This window comes from Hoplias malabaricus, chromosome 10 (assembly GCF_029633855.1).
Source record: "Hoplias malabaricus isolate fHopMal1 chromosome 10, fHopMal1.hap1, whole genome shotgun sequence".
Classification (NCBI taxonomy): Eukaryota; Metazoa; Chordata; class Actinopteri; order Characiformes; family Erythrinidae; genus Hoplias; species Hoplias malabaricus.
In genome coordinates this window covers 43,831,008-43,847,379 of record NC_089809.1, presented here as the reverse complement: position 1 = coordinate 43,847,379, position 16,372 = coordinate 43,831,008, and the positions used below count along the sequence as shown (strand labels likewise).

At 47.1% G+C, this 16,372-nt stretch overlaps 1 protein-coding gene across 5 annotated transcripts in view; it reads right to left on the bottom strand.

Annotated features, from left to right (window-relative positions):
- Positions 1 to 16,372, bottom strand: part of LOC136708982 (coiled-coil domain-containing protein 178) — a 51,597-nt gene that overhangs the window by 23,531 nt on the left and 11,694 nt on the right. For 4 of the 5 annotated variants that reach the window (XM_066683925.1, XM_066683924.1, XM_066683927.1 and 1 more), the window contains exons 8-16: positions 15,285 to 15,427; positions 12,845 to 12,998; positions 10,855 to 10,950; positions 9,518 to 9,654; positions 4,878 to 5,061; positions 4,548 to 4,610; positions 2,371 to 2,532; positions 588 to 701; positions 355 to 500 (exon numbers count right to left, since the gene is read on the bottom strand). In XM_066683925.1, the coding sequence (XP_066540022.1) occupies positions 355 to 500; positions 588 to 701; positions 2,371 to 2,532; positions 4,548 to 4,610; positions 4,878 to 5,061; positions 9,518 to 9,654; positions 10,855 to 10,950; positions 12,845 to 12,998; positions 15,285 to 15,427 (1,199 nt within the window). The remainder of the gene's footprint in view (positions 1 to 354; positions 501 to 587; positions 702 to 2,370; positions 2,533 to 4,547; positions 4,611 to 4,877; positions 5,062 to 9,517; positions 9,655 to 10,854; positions 10,951 to 12,844; positions 12,999 to 15,284; positions 15,428 to 16,372) is intronic. The other variant, XM_066683928.1, reaches the window with a different exon arrangement.

Below are 16,372 nucleotides of genomic sequence, written 5' to 3'. Positions count from 1 at the left end.
AGACTCTAGATGCCTCCTGCTGTATCTTTCATAATATCTAATGTCCACAACATCCACACCGCGTTTACTCTGTGTTTACTCTTCAGGCTGCAGACTCCCTCTGTTGCTCCACATACTTTGTTCTCCCTCTTTCCCCCTGTTCTTTAGCGCTCAGGACCCCCACGGAGCAGGATGGACGCAGTAATGCCAGCGAGAAGTGGACACACTGATCCTGACTATGATGCCTGAGGATCTGTTACTCCCCTGAACAAGAATAACACCTGCTAACCCAGGAGTGGTCTCTAACTTCTGCTCAGCACTGTAAACTGTATGTGCATCACTCTGCAGTAGCTCTCTTATAGTCTCTGGGCTTACTGTAGCTCCTCTATTACACGCGGCAGGGTGATCATCATTTCCTCCATGGTGTCAGACGCTTTCCTGTATTCCTCCGACTTCAGCCTGAGCTCCTTGATCCTGCAGGCTGCCTGCTCACAGCTCAGCGAGACGACACTGTGGGCTTTCTGCACACACACATCCCGCGTTACATACCGCTCTAATATTAATGATCCATTAATGATCAAACACTTGCAATCATGTCAATAAACTACCTTAACTGAATCCAGGTGGTCCACACAGGTGCTCTTCTGCTCCTCAAAGTCATCAGCCAGGATTTCACTTTCCTCCATGATGTCCCTCACTTTCATTTTCAGGTTCACAATTTTCTACCAAAAGTAATCAGCAGAAACACAGAGTTAATTGAAAGTTCCGTAACATTTTTTAAACCCTGTGTCCACTCTCTGTCCACTCTGTGAGACACTCCTCCCTCGTTGGTCCACCTTGTAGATGTAGAGTCAGAGACAGTAGCTCATCTGTCGCTGCACAGTGTGTGTCGCTCGTCCTCTAGTCCTTCATCAGTGACACAGGACGCTGTCGGCTGGATGTTTTTGGTCGGTGGACTGTTCTCAGTCCAGACACTGAGGGGTTTAAAAACTCCAGCAGCACTGCTGTGTCTGATCCACTAGTAATGTCACTATGCTTTGAGAGTTGACTCCTCTTCACTAATAAACCAGGCCGCTCTAATAGACCTCACAACAGCAAACATTTTCCTGTTTTTATTTCCTTGCTATTTTCTGTATTTCTGGGATTTTTTTTCACATTTTTGTGTTTTATTGTCATTTTTTGTCAATTTGTCATAGTTTTCCAATGATTATTTTTATTTAGTTTTTGTCTAGATTTTCTACGAATAATAAGTTGTCAACGAACATTTTCTTTCTTAGAATTTTGTTAATGAAATAAACACTGGTTCCTTTACTGACACAGACACTTCAGCTCCATGCTGACCCTCTCAAATCAGTTCAGTTCCTGAAACATACACCCAGATGTACAGCAGCTCCATGAGAGCTACAGGAGGGTGTCACTGGCAGTCTGTCCAGGGATTGTGAGAGGTCTGATACAAGCTTGTCATAATAGAAGTGGGTTAGAGAGACAACATTGTATAAAGAAGGGAAGGTCAATGGAGAATGAGTGGAAAGTTTCCTAAAGCAGTGTCTTCATCAAATACTAAGAGACAAAATAGCACTCGTAACAACTGTCACTGTAAAACCTGGGAGACACTATTCTACTGGGCTTTTCCGCTTCTCCACCAGGTGAATCAGGTCCTGGTTCTGGAAGCGGGTTCTTGTTTAGTGGCTGTTCTCTCGTGGTTCAGAGCGAGTCGAGTAGGGACTAAACCGTGGCGTGTAAACCTTGCAGAGCGCTGATCGTCCAGAGAGAGTCGTCACTCCACGCAACGCAGACGACCAGCACCAACTCTCCATCTGTAAAATCTCCAGCTGCAGCAGAGATCACGTTTGTTTTTATCCGACTCACGACGGCAGCTCGTAAAATGACGCCGTGGTCTTTTGAAGAGGTTCAAACGCTCCTTGGATCGGTGGCCGACGAAAGAATCCAGCGAGAGCTGGACGCTGCAACAAGGAAGGAACAAACTCTACTGATCTGTCTGAACTGATGACGGAGCTGTGTTCAGTCCCAAACAACAACAACACGCCGATACACCATCAGTAAACACCACTTAACGTTACCACCACCGTTGTTGTGGTTTCCAAAGCCCACTGTTCCCCTTAGAGACGGGGTTAGAGACGACATCTAATACATTTCGGCAGGGAGCTGTGTGTATGCTTGTCTTCAGTGGCCATGAGTTAGTCGTGTAGTGCCTCACTGAAGATGTTTTGTCCAGAATTGGTCAGACTCATCAGGAGGGTGATGCTTGTCTTGGGTTGGCACTGCCGTTCTTGATAGCACTGGGGTCACTTCAGGATTCCTACCATGAAACCTACTTTTTCACATTCTGCCAAAATCACCACACAATGCCCCAGAGAAACAAAACCATACCTCAGATTTTACTGCGTGAATCTCCCTCAGTTCCACCACCTCCGCCTCCAGCTGCGCAGCTGCGAAGGACACTGCTTCACCTTCCTCCAGCAGCTGTTTTTTCTCTCTGTCCGAGTCCACTCTTACTGCTTTACCTTCTTCCACTACTGAGGATATTTGTCCCTAAAGGATTAGAGGGACAAATAACACAAATCCCTTTAGAAGAGCCCCTTTGAAAGCACAGCCCACGCACTGTCTCTTTGTCTCAAAGTGAGAATCATTGCTTCCTGCTTTGCTCTCACAGTTTCTGATAATTAACTGGAAATGGTCTGTGTTGTGACATTAAGTTGAGCTGTTGCACACTCACTGACTTCTAACTCACCACGAGGAAACAACAAACCAGAGCACACCAAGTATCCTGAGTGTCCAGGAAAGGGACAACAAAGGAAGAAATGAATGGATGTTCTTTTTGTATTTTAAACTGTTGCTTTGAAGATAAACCAAGATGGGGATCAGACTTATTTGATGTTAGTTAATGCTTGGTGATTCCTTTGCTCACACACACACCTGACTGAACTCATCTGTTAATTGCCAGGTGTAGGGGGTGAGTTTTAGCAGTGGAATCACCAAACCTAGCTGGACCCTCCAGGACTGGAGCTGTGTGCCTCTGGTTAAATGTAACAGGTAAATCATTTATTGTTTGAAAATGTTAGTTTAACAGTGTTTGCTGTAACACAGAGGATAATGCTATGTGCTTCAAGTAGTCGACTGGGGTTTGGTTCCCTCACACACCCTACTGCACCCAAGGAGTCCTGGGGCAAGGCATGTACATGCAGCTGTATCACAACAGCAAATCCCTCAAATTCAGATAAAACAGCTAAGAGTCACCCGGAGGAAACCCACGCAGTCACAGAGAGAACACACCACACTCCTCACAGACAGTCACCCGGAGGAAACCCACGCAGTCACAGGGAGAACACACCACACTCCTCACAGACAGTCACCCGGAGGAAACCCACACAGACACAGGGAGAACACACCACACTCCTCACAGACAGTCACCCGGAGGAAACCCACGCAGACACAGGGACAACACAGCACACTCCTCACAGACAGTCACCCGGAGGAAACCCACGCAGTCACAGGGAGAACACACCACACTCCTCACAGACAGTCACCCGGAGGAAACCCACGCAGACACAGGGAGAACACACCACACTCCTCACAGACAGTCACCCGGAGGAAACCCACACAGACACAGGGAGAACACACCACACTCCTCACAGACAGTCACCCGGAGGAAACCCACACAAACACAGGGAGAACACACCACACTCCTCACAGACAGTCACCCGGAGGAAACCCACGCAGACACAGGGAGAACACACCACACTCCTCACAGACAGTCACCCGGAGGAAACCCACACAGACACAGGGAGAACACACCACACTCCTCACAGACAGTCACCCGGAGGAAACCCACACAGTCACAGGGAGAACACACCACACTCCTCACAGACAGTCACCCGGAGGAAACCCACGCAGACACAGGGAGAACACACCACACTCCTCACAGACAGTCACCCGGAGGAAACCCACACAGACACAGGGAGAACACACCACAATCCTCACAGACAGTCACCCGGAGGAAACCCACACAGACACAGGGGGAACACACCACACTCCTCACAGACAGTCACCCGGAGGAAACCCACACAGACACAGGGAGAACACACCACAATCCTCACAGACAGTCACCCGGAGGAAACCCACACAGACACAGGGGGAACACACCAACTTTAGCAGTATAGGATATTAACGCTGTTTAATTTTGGTAAATGAAAAAAATACAGTTGCATCACACACACACACCCTGTCATGGTCCTACAACTAACACCTAGGCCCACTTGAGGTCCCCAGCCACATCATCCTAACCACAAAAGAGACCCGTGTGTCCCTAGTGTCCCCCTGTTTCAAAATTAAATTAAACCCTTTCTGATCGGACCGATGTTTCTGACTCACTCACCAACTCCTGACTACTGTGTAATTCACGAATAAACCTGCAGCGTTTCCTGTGAGGGTCCCCTCACTCAGACAGTGACTGAACCTCTATGAAGTGAAATGTACTTTCTACACTCATTTGTGATGTCACAACTCTTCCGTTGGTGTTATCACATCACTGGGTTCTGACGGTTTACCTTCAGAGCAGCGTTCTCATTCATCTCAGTCCTCAGCTGCAGCTTCAGGCTCTCCGTCTCTCTCTGACAAAACAAACAACAGCCTTCACCATGCTCCACTAACAACACACAGCGACAATCTTCAGCAGAATCAAATGACTCTTGAATAAAACCTTTTTACCCTGGTTTCCACTGAAGTTAAGAAGGTTTTTCCCACTCCTGTAAAGTTACTATTTTGGTACATTTTTCTGTGAACAGCAGCCACACTCTTTCCCAATAAAAAGCAGCTCTGTCCTACAGCAACAACAAGTGGAGATCTGAGGATAATCAATAAAATCAGACTTGTCTCACCCTCATTCTCTGCTCCCGCTGGAAGGTCTGGTGCTCCAGCTCCGTCAGCCTGGCCTTGGTGTTCACATGTCTGGTGGCCTCCAGGGTCAGCTCCCCTTTGACCTGCTCCCTCTCTTCTTCATTCTGAGCGATCTTCTCCTGTACTCGCTTGCGGTCCCTCTGCAGCTGCTTCACCGTCTGCTTGCTGCAATGTACAGACCAATGCAACACCATCACAACAGTGGGTTCAGCAGAACACAGCCAGGTTCAGAGTGTCTTTCATCACCCACAGCGAACACAAGGTAAATGAGACGATAAGGAACACAAGGGGTTAACATTGGCTGTAGAAAACCAAACTCAAAGGGCACTTATCATGAAAAATTCATATCATGACTATATTAATGTGTGTATCTGGAGTCCACCAACTGACATATAGTGAAACAATATGTCAGAGCCGCCTGTCAGAGCCGCCTGTGTTCAGGAAAATGATCAGTGTCTCAACACAGTGAAGTAGACCACAAATCAAACTGCTATCTTTATTTCAGTTTTCATTTTCTATTTTATTTACAGAGCATTTTTAATCTTTATTCATCAATTAATCATTAATTACCTGTTTTGTTCAGAGCATGTTCATAATAAAAGATTTCTGGACCGACGCACACAAGACTGAAAAAAGACCACCCCAGTCAGTTTTCTGTTTAACCACAGGACAAACCAACCGTTCTGATTCTGCTGCACTTCTGACATCAAGTGCAAAGACTTTAGAATGGCCCCGCCCCCTCGTCTGAGTCTGAGCAAAACAGACACAACGAGCGCGGAGAAATAAGAGCACTGAGTAAAAACGGAGAAGAAAGAGAACAGAGTGAAAACGGCTAAAAACCAGAGCTTCTGCTCCTCGCTCCTCACTGCTGTGCGCTCGGGGTCGGGGTGAACAGCGAGCGGCTCATTATCATTTAAAGGAACAGGTGCTGAAAGCGGGCGTTCTGAACAGGGGCTGTTTACACAGGGGGAGAACACTGCTGTGGGGCTCGTGGGGTTTGGACCAAAGCTGGTTACAAACATTTCACTAAGAACCCAGAGTGGAGAAGGGTGGGGGGGTTGGAGGTGGGGGGGGGTGGTATTTCTTCTTTAACACTTTCAGTCCCAGTTAAAGCTGCATGCTCATCTCTCTTTCTGTACCCTGTCTTCTTAAGGGCACACGTTTGCTCCCAATGTCTTCACTATAAGGCGGAGTGAGCTGTCTAATATAGCTGTTCTTTAGTTCAGTATGAGTTCCGTCATCGATCATTAGGAGCTTACTTGCTTCCATTAAGTGAGTCGGCTGGCACCGAGCACCCATGCATCCAGAGAGAACGCAGAAAAAATAAAAACACTTAATGAATGTCTTAAAAATCCCATTAACAAAATAACACTCCTCTTAAAAAGCTCTGACAAAGAGTTTGTCACAAAAACAAATATTCACCACGTGCCCAAAGGTACCCAGACACTGCTTCTGACTCTCAGAGCACACACTGCTGACACAAGCGTTCACACACACACACACACACACACACACACACACACACACACACACACACACACCACTTTCAAAACCTCTGTAGTAAACTACGGCCTATTCATCACAGTCACTCACAGTCACACATTCACTCACACTCACACACATACAGTCACAAAGTCATTCACAGTCACTCAAACAGTCACTCAGTCAATGACATACTCACACAGTCAATCACACATTCACTCACTCACTCATAGTCACTCACACAGTCACAAAGTCACTCACAGTAACTCACACATTCACTCAAACAGACACAGTCACTCACATACTCACACACACTCATGCAGTCACTCACTCACACACACACACTCACAGTCCTCACACAGTCACTCACACTCACACTCACAAAGTCACTCACAGTCACTCACACATTCACTCACTCACTCATAGTCACACAGTCACTCACACACTCAGTCACTGACACAACCACAGTCACTGACACAGCCACACAGTAACTCACACAGTCACACAGTCACTGACACAGCCACACAGCCACTCACACAGTCACTGACACAGCCACTCACACAGTCACTGACACAGCCACTCACACAGTCACTGAGACACACACAGTCACTCAGACAGTCACTCAGAGAGTCACACAGTAACTCACACAGTCACTCAGACACTCACAGTCACTCACACAGCCACTCAGACAGTCACACAGTAACTCACACAGCCACTCAGACAGTCACACAGTAACTCACACAGTCACTCACACAGCCACTCAGACAGTCACACAGTAACTCACACAGTCACTTACACAGCCACTCATACTGTCACTCAGACACTCACACAGTCACTCAGACACTCACACAGACACTCACAGTCACACAGTAACTCACACAGTCACTCATACAGTCACACACTCACATAGTCACTCACACACTCACAGTCACTCACACAGACACTCAAGAAAGTCACTCACACAGTCGCTCAGACACTCACACAGTCACTCAGTCAATCACACAGTCACTGACACAGCCACACAGCCACTCAGACACTCACACAGTCACTCACACAGCCACACAGCCACTCAGACACTCACACAGTCACTCACACACTCATACAGTCACTGACACAGCCACACAGCCACTCACACAGTCACTGACACAGCCACTCACACAGTCACTGACACAGCCACTCACACAGTCACTGATACAGCCACTCACACAGTCACTGAGACACACACAGTCACTCAGACAGTCACACAGTAACTCACACAGTCACTCAGACACTCACAGTCACACAGTCACTTACACAGCCACTCAGACAGTCACACAGTAACTCACACAGTCACTCACACAGTCACTCACACAGCCACTCACACAGCCACTCAGACAGTCACACAGTAACTCACACAGTCACACAGACACTCACAGTCACTCAGACAGTCACTTACACAGCCACTCATACTGTCACTCAGACACTCACACAGTCACTCAGACACTCACACAGACACTCACAGTCACTCAGACAGTCACACAGTAACTCACACAGTCACTCATACAGTCACACACTCACAGACACTCAAGAAAGTCACTCACACAGTCACTCAGACACTCACACAGTCACTCAGTCAATCACACAGTCACTGACACAGCCACACAGCCACTCAGACACTCACACAGTCACTCACACACTCATACAGTCACTGACACAGCCACACGGCCACTCAGACACTCACACAGTCACTGAGACACACACAGTCACTCATACTGTCACTCAGACAGTCACTCACACAGTCACTCACAGTCACATAGTCACTCACGCAGTCACTCACACAGCCACTCAGACAGTCACACAGTAACTCACACAGTCACTCAGACACTCACACAGTCACTGACACAGCCACACAGCAACTCACACAGTCACTCATACAGTCACAGTCCCTCACACAGTCACTGAGACACACACAGTCACTCACAGTCACTCAGACAGTCACAGTCACTCAAACAGACACATAGTCACTCACACAGTCACTCACACAGCCACACAGCCACTCACACAGTCACTCAGACACTCACAGTCACTTACACAGTCACTGAGACACACACACAGTCACTCACAGTCACTCAGACAGTCACTCACAGTCACTTACACAGTCACTGAGACACACACAGTCACTCACAGTCACTCAGACAGTCACTCACAGTCACTCAAACAGACACAGTCACACAGTAACTCACACAGTCACTGACACAGCCACTCACACAGTCACTGACACAGTCACTGACACAACCACACAGCCACTCACACAGTCCCTGACACAGCCACACAGCCACTCACACAGTCACGCATACAGTCACTCGGACAATCACACAGTCACTGAGACACACACCGTCACTGAGACACACACAGTCACTCATACTGTCACTCAGACACTCACAGTCACTCAGACACTCACAGTCACACAGTAACTCACACAGTCACTTACACAGCCACTCATACTGTCACTCATACAGTCACACACTCACACAGTCACTCAAGAAAGTCACTCACACAGTCACTCAGACACTCACAGTCACTCAGTCACTCACACAGTCACTGACACAGCCACACAGCCACTCACACAGTCACTCAGTCACTCACACAGTCACTCAGACAGTCACAGTCACTCACACAGTCACTGAGACACACACAGTCACTCACACAGTCACTCAAACAGACACATAGTCACTCACACAGTCACTGAGACACACACAGTCACTCACACTGTCACTCAGACAGTCACAGTCACTCACACAGTCACTGAGACACACACAGTCACTTACACAGTCACAGTCACTCACACAGTCACTGAGACACACACAGTCACTTACACAGTCACAGTCACTCAAACAGACACATAGTCACTCACACAGTCACTGAGACACACACAGTCACTCACACTGTCACTCAGACAGTCACAGTCACTCACACAGTCACTGAGACACACACAGTCACTTACACAGTCACAGTCACTCAAACAGACACATACTCACACACTCAATCACTGACCCAGTTACTCACATAGTCACACAGTCACTCACACAGACACACATTCACTCACACAGTCACTCACACAGTCACTCACACAGTCACTCACACACAGAGCTCTACACACCTTAGCTGGGTTTTTATATCGTAGTCTTCGATTTCCAGCTGATGCTCTTTATTTTCCTCCTGCAGATGTTGGAGGTCCTGCCGCCTCCTGCTGAAGACCTCCTCGCTCTCGGAGAGCTCTGCCTCGCCTTCACGCCTCTGAAAATCCACACACGAAACAGTCCTGGGTTTGTACGTTCATTCGTGTGCATTTTTCATAAAACAGAAATGTGTAAATATTCACAGTGCAACACAAAGGATAAACACATCTGATAACACACTCCTGATACAAGGGGTGTTCCTTTCTGTTTGTGAATGCAATTAAACAGAGACCGGTTTCTTTAATGTTGGGTTTTTACACGTCCATACGACTGAATTTACACCGAAGCTATATCCCTACATTTCAGACCTAGCTGCCCTAGCTGCCACTTAAACAGGACACACCCCACCCCCGTCTCAATGATGGAACACAGTTCTGTTTCTTAATGAAACATCTGTGACCTGCTTTGATCCAAACCCCACAAGCCCCACAGCAGTGTTCTCCCCCTGTGTAAACAGCCCCTGTTCAGAACGCCCGCTTTCAGCACCTGTTCCTTTAAATGATAATGAGCCGCTCGCTGTTCAACCCACACAGCAGTGAGGAGCGAGGAGCAGAAGCTCTGGTTTTTAGTCGTTTTCACTCTGTTCTCTTTCTTCTTCGTTTTTACTCAGTGCTCTTATTTCTCCGCGCTCGTTGTGTCTGTTTAACTGTGTTTAACCTTGTCTTTGCGCTCTCACATAAATGCGGGTCCAGCGCTGTGATTGGACAGACTCAGACCTGGGGGCGGGACCATCCTAAAGTCTCTGCTCTTGACGTCAGAAGCTGAGCAGAATCAGAACGGCTCGTTTTATCCTGTCTTTTCTGACTCGGGCAGCACACAGAAAACCGACAGGGGGTCTTGTTTCACAGTGTGTGGGTTGGTGGTCTCCAGATAAATATATTAACGAGCACATAAACTGAACAAATGCTATTTCATACTTTGTCCAATTTAAGTGACACTGTGCTTTCACAGTAATCGGTGATGGACGGTGTTTCACAGCGTGTGTGTGTCATGTTCCTCAGGAAAGTTTGAAACAGAAGTGTAGTGTTAGAACAAAATGGTGGTCCTGTGATGGTGGAGACTATGGACTGGTGACCAAAAAGGAATCATGGGCCTCTCCTGCCCTCCAGAGGACGAGTGTAACAATGCTGTTAATATGCTTCCAATCCACTCAACATTTGCCTTAATTTATTAACACGGTAACAGCCATCACAACAGCAGTGTGTCTCTCGTATTAAACTCTGATAATTAAATATGAAATATCGAGTGTTGTACTCACCGCAGTTTGGATCTGTTTCTGCAGCTGAGCCAGCTCACTCTGTTCCTCCTGCACTGATTTGTCCTGATGCTCCAGTTTAGCTCTAATTTCCAAGACCTGGGGCAAACCATTTTTAAGAGTAAATCCCCTTTAAATCAGAAGTCTCAATATGAACAGAGTCTGACGAAAAATGCACTGCTCTCAGTCAAACCTCAGCCCAGGCCAGGAATACACTGCTGACATTTCTTACAAAACCTCTTCAGTCTGAAAGGGGGCGGTTTGTTGTGGTCAGTAAAGTATTTTCTTTTGTTTATTATTAGGCTGTAATTTTTATTTAAATTCATGAACACACTGAAAATCTTTTTTATCTCCACTGCTAAGACTGACAGGTGGTGTGTGTGTGGGTGGGTGTGGTGTTTAATGTTGTGATTGTGTATGTGTATGAGTGACAGGTGGGGCGTGGGGTGTGTATAGGTTTGCTAGTGCGTGTGTGCGTGTGTGTGTGTGGAGTTTAATGTTGTGAATGTGGTGTGTGTGTGTGGGGCATGTTTAATTTTGCTAGTGTGTGTGTGTGTGTGTTTGAGGCAGGATTGAGTCTTGACTGAGTCTGGAATGAGGCGGGACTGAGTCTGGACTGAGGCAGGATTGAGTCTGGACTGAGGCAGGATTGAGTCTGGACTGAGGTAGGACTGAGGCGGGATTGAGTCTGGAATGAGGTGGGATGGAGTCTGGACTATGGCAGAATTGAGTCTTGACTGAGTGTAGACTGAGGTGGGATTGAGTCTGGAATGAGGCAGGACTGAGTCGGTACTGAGGTGGGATTGAGTCTGGAATAAGGCGGGATTGAGTGTGGACTGAGATGCAATTGAGTCTGGAATGTGGCGAGACTGAGTCTGGACTGAGGTGGGATTGAGTCTGGACTGAGGTGGGACTGAGGTGAGATTGAGTCTAGAATGAGTCTAGACTGTGGTGGGACTGAGGTGGGATTGAGTCGGTACTGAAACAGTACTAAGCCGGGACAAAGTCTGGAATGAGGTGGGACTGAGTCTGGACAGAGGTGGGACTGAGGCAGGATTGAGTCTGGAATGAGGCAGGACTGAGTCTGGACTGTGGCGGGACTGAGGTGGGATTAAGTCAGTACCGAGGCGGGATTGAGTTGGTACTGAGACAGGACTGAGTCAGGACTGAGTCAGTACTGAGTCAGGACTGAGTCAGTACTGAAGCGGGATTGAGTCGGGACTGAGGCGGGACTGAGTCGGTACTGATGCGGGACTGAGCTGGTACTGTTGCGGGATTGAGTCAGGACTGAGTTGGTACTGAGGCGGGTTTGAGTCGAGACTGAGTTGGTACTGAGGCAGGATTGAGGTGGGATTGAGTCGGTACCGAATCGGGAATCAGGATAGAGTTGGGACTGAGTCGGTACTGAGGCGGGATTGAGTCGGGACTGAGTCGGTACTGAAGCGGGATTGAGCTGGGACTGAGTCGGTACTGAGTCTGTATTGAGTCGGGACTGAGTTGTTACTGAGGCAGGATTGAGTCGGGACTGAGTCGGTACTGAGGCAGGATTGAGTCGGGACTGAGTCGGTACTGAGGCAGGATTGAGTTGGGACTGAGTCAGTACTGAGGCAGGATTGAGTTGGGACTGAGTTGGTACTGAGGCGGAATTGAGTCGGTACCGAGGTGGGATTGAGTCGAGACTGAGTCGGTATTTAGTCGGGACTGAGTCGTTACTGAGGCAGGATTGAGTCGGGACTGAGTTGGTACTGAGGCGGTATTGAGGCAGGACTGAGTCTGGAATGAGGCCTGATTGAGGCAGGACTGAGTCAGTACTGAGGCGGGATTGAGTCTGGACTGAGTCGGTACTGAGGCGGGTCTGAGGCGGGAAACAGGGAGCACAGGGTAGAGACAAGGACCAAAACAAAATAGAAACCACATAGAAACTGAAACACAATAAGGCTGAAGACAAGAGGAACTACAGCAGACGGGGGCAGAACCGGACAGGACACGGTACCGTCTCGCTGACTCTGGTCTCCTGTGCTTGTAGCAGAGGGATCCGCAGGAGCATAGCCTCGAGCTGCTCATCGCTTAATGCCAACTTCTCCTCAGTCTCACGAATTCTGGCGCAGTAACCGTCCCAGAGAGACTTCAGCTGCTGGAGCTCAGAGCTGAAACCAGTGACACTTTAATGTTTCTCATCACATAACAACATCCTTACATTTCATCTACTTACTGCTTCTGTAATACTGTTATTACTATTACTTTCATTATTACTATTATTATTATTACTCTTCTTATTATCATCATCATCATCATCTTCATCTTTGCCGTTAATCAATCTCAGGGGCCCAGTTATTATTATTATTATTATTATTATTATTATTAATATGTTATAGAACATTTCTCTGAACGAGAAAGAACCACTGAGAGCAACCCAGACTCAGTAGGAGATGTAATGTGTTTGTGTGTGTGTATATATATCTGTGTGTGTGTATATCTGTGTGTGTGTGTGTGTGTGTGTGTGTGTGTCCAGAGAGCAGCTGAAAACAGTGTGTGTATCTGGCCTTCACAGCCTGGAATTTTAGTGACCCCTCGCGTCTGATCAGCGGTACTGCAACTCATCCTCGACTCAACACTTTCAGGCAAGGCTCATTTAACTGTCGTTAAAACATCACTTTTCCATCTCCACATCATCACAAGGACAGACCAGAATAATACAGGAGAGAATATGTTTGTCATTGTATAAATATGAGCTTCCTGAGTAAATGCTATCAAATTAATAAACACTGATTCAGCGGGAAACAGGACTGAACAAACGTGTAGTTTAGAGTCTGACAGAATTAAATACACTCTTAAAGATGATGGTTCTAGAAGGGTTCTTCAGTAAAGAAAATGGTTCTGTAGAGAACCCTGAGTATGTGAAGAATCTTTTGAATGATTGAAGGGTTCTGTGCATCGTGAAGGTGTTCTTCCGTTTGATGGAGAATGTTCTATTTTAGAGAAGGGTTCTATACGGCACCAAAAAGTGTTCCTCTACTGTTACGATGTCAAGTTTGTAACAGCAGAGGAACGTTTTTTGGTGCCGTACAGAACACGTTCTCCATCGGTCTGAAGAACCCCTTCACGAGGCACAGAAACCTTTAATCATTCAAAAGGTTCTTCACATGCTCAGGGTTCTCTATAGAACCATTTCCTTTACTAAAGAACCCTTTTAGAACCATCATTTTAAGTGTGTAGAGCAACAGATTAAATGTGCACAGTAGCAGCAGAAGAGGAGCATTGCAGCGTGAGGACAGAGTCTTCAGAGTCTTAATAAATCTCACAGTGGGATGAATGTGTTAATCCCTAAGGACTGAGGATGAGGGAATTTAAAGAGCGAGGTGCAGTGGACAGAGGTTCTGTAAACAGTGAGGATACAGATACTGACCACAGTGTCCAGAGAATGAAGAGGAGTGAACACCTGGGTAACTGTACAGCAGAGTGCAGTAGTCTGTGCGTGTGTGTGTGTGTGGGTGTGTGTCTGAGAGAAAGTCAGTTATGACAGTTTATTGGGGGCTCTTGCTGGGTTGATTCAGAGCAGTTATGGATTGAGTTATGGATTGAGCTGCGTGGGTTTCCTCCGGGTGACTCTCTGTGAGGAGTGTGGTGTGTTCTCTCTGTGTCTGCGTGGGTTTCCTCTGGGTGACTGTCTGTGAGGAGTGTGGTGTGTTCTCTCTGTGTCTGCGTGGGTTTCCTCCGGGTGACTGTCTGTGAGGAGTGTGGTGTGTTCTCTCTGTGTCTGCGTGGGTTTCCTCCAGGTGACTGTCTGTGAGGAGTCTGGTGTGTTCTCCCTGTGTCTGCATGGGTTTCCTCCGGGTGACTGTCTGTGAGGAGTGTGGTGTGTTCTCCCTGTGTCTGCATGGGTTTCCTCCGGGTGACTGTCTGTAAGGAGTGTGCTGTGTTCTCCCTGTGTCTGCGTGGGTTTCCTCCGGGTGACTGTCTGTGAGGAGTGTGGTGTGCTCTCCCTGTGTCTGCGTGGGTTTCCTCCAGGTGACTGTCTGTGAGGAGTGTGGTGTGCTCTCCCTGTGTCTGCGTGGGTTTCCTCCAGGTGACTGTCTGTGAGGAGTGTGGTGTGTTCTCCCTGTGTCTGCGTGGGTTTCCTCCAGGTGAGGAGTGGTGAGACTCAGAACTGTCCGTAGGTGTGAGTGTGTGAGTGAATGTGTGAGTGTGTGTCGCCCTGTGAAGAACTGTCGCCCTCTCCAGAGTGTGTTACTGCCTTGCACCCAGTGATTCCAGGTAGGCTCCGGACCCACCGCCGCCCTGAACTGGATAAGGGTCACAGACAATGAATGAATAAAGTCTTTAAGATTAACAAACTTAATATAAAATAAAAACCAGTGGATGGTGGCTTTAACTCTTTTTTCTTGTTTTCTTGTTGTTGGTTTGTTTTGCTGTTTTTTTTGTTGCGTACTCACAGTCGATCTTTCAGCTGTATGCGGATGTCATTGAGCTCCATGGCCATGCTCTCTCGTTCTTTATTCACCAGCAGTTCCTCCTGCTCCAGCTCCTGCTGGAACCCACTCAGCTCACAGGAGAGCCTTGAGAACTCCTCGCTGGCCTACAGCAAACACACACACCGTCAGATCACACACGGCACCCCCAACCTTCAACTGGGTGAACAAGTTATTTAGGATGTTTGTTGAAATGCAGCTCAAATGCTTTAAGGTACAAAGCAAAAAACAGAGAAGTAGTTTTTGGAAGAAAAAATGTACCATACGGAGAATAAAAGAGTAAATTAATACAGAAGAATACAACATAAAAATAATAATAAATCAGTGAATAAAATCATTATTCTACTGTTCCTTGCACTTTTTCATTGGGATTGTTGCATTAACGTGACGCTGATGTTTTCATGGCTGTGAGAACATGTCAATTCCGACTCTTCTGTGTGGTCCTAGATCAGATATGTATGCGATTCCTGAGAATGTCATATTTCAGGCATCGTTTTGCCTGTATTCATGCACTTAATGCTGTGTCCAAAATAGCACCATACTCCCTACATAGTGCACTTCACAGATTATTAAACTCCTGTAAATCTAACATTAACAGGTCGATGTGAAGCTCATACTCAGACATGAGTTTTTTATAATAAACAGACTGTTATTTTATGACATACACTGTGCATTACACAGAGTGGAGGCAGACATTTGGGACTGAGCTGATCTCTTGCAGCAGTAACAGCAGGTATTTCACCTTCGTGTCCTACTCCCGTCGTCATCGAGCTGTTTGCTGTTCTTCTGAGTAAAATACGATGCACACACGAGTGCATTTTTCAGATCTATTATAAAGAGTGTTAATAAAAAAGCCTGCAGTGTTTGAGAACTTCACATTAGGGCAGCGTTTGTAAGACGTTTTGTTCATTGATTTACACAGCGACCCACACAACACCAACTCTGAATGTTTACATCATTAAGAAATGAAATATAACTGATGTTGTCCAGTTTGTTTCTAGACACCACTAGCACTGTTCAGAATCAGAGCCAATCCCAGTCCTCCATTTTGC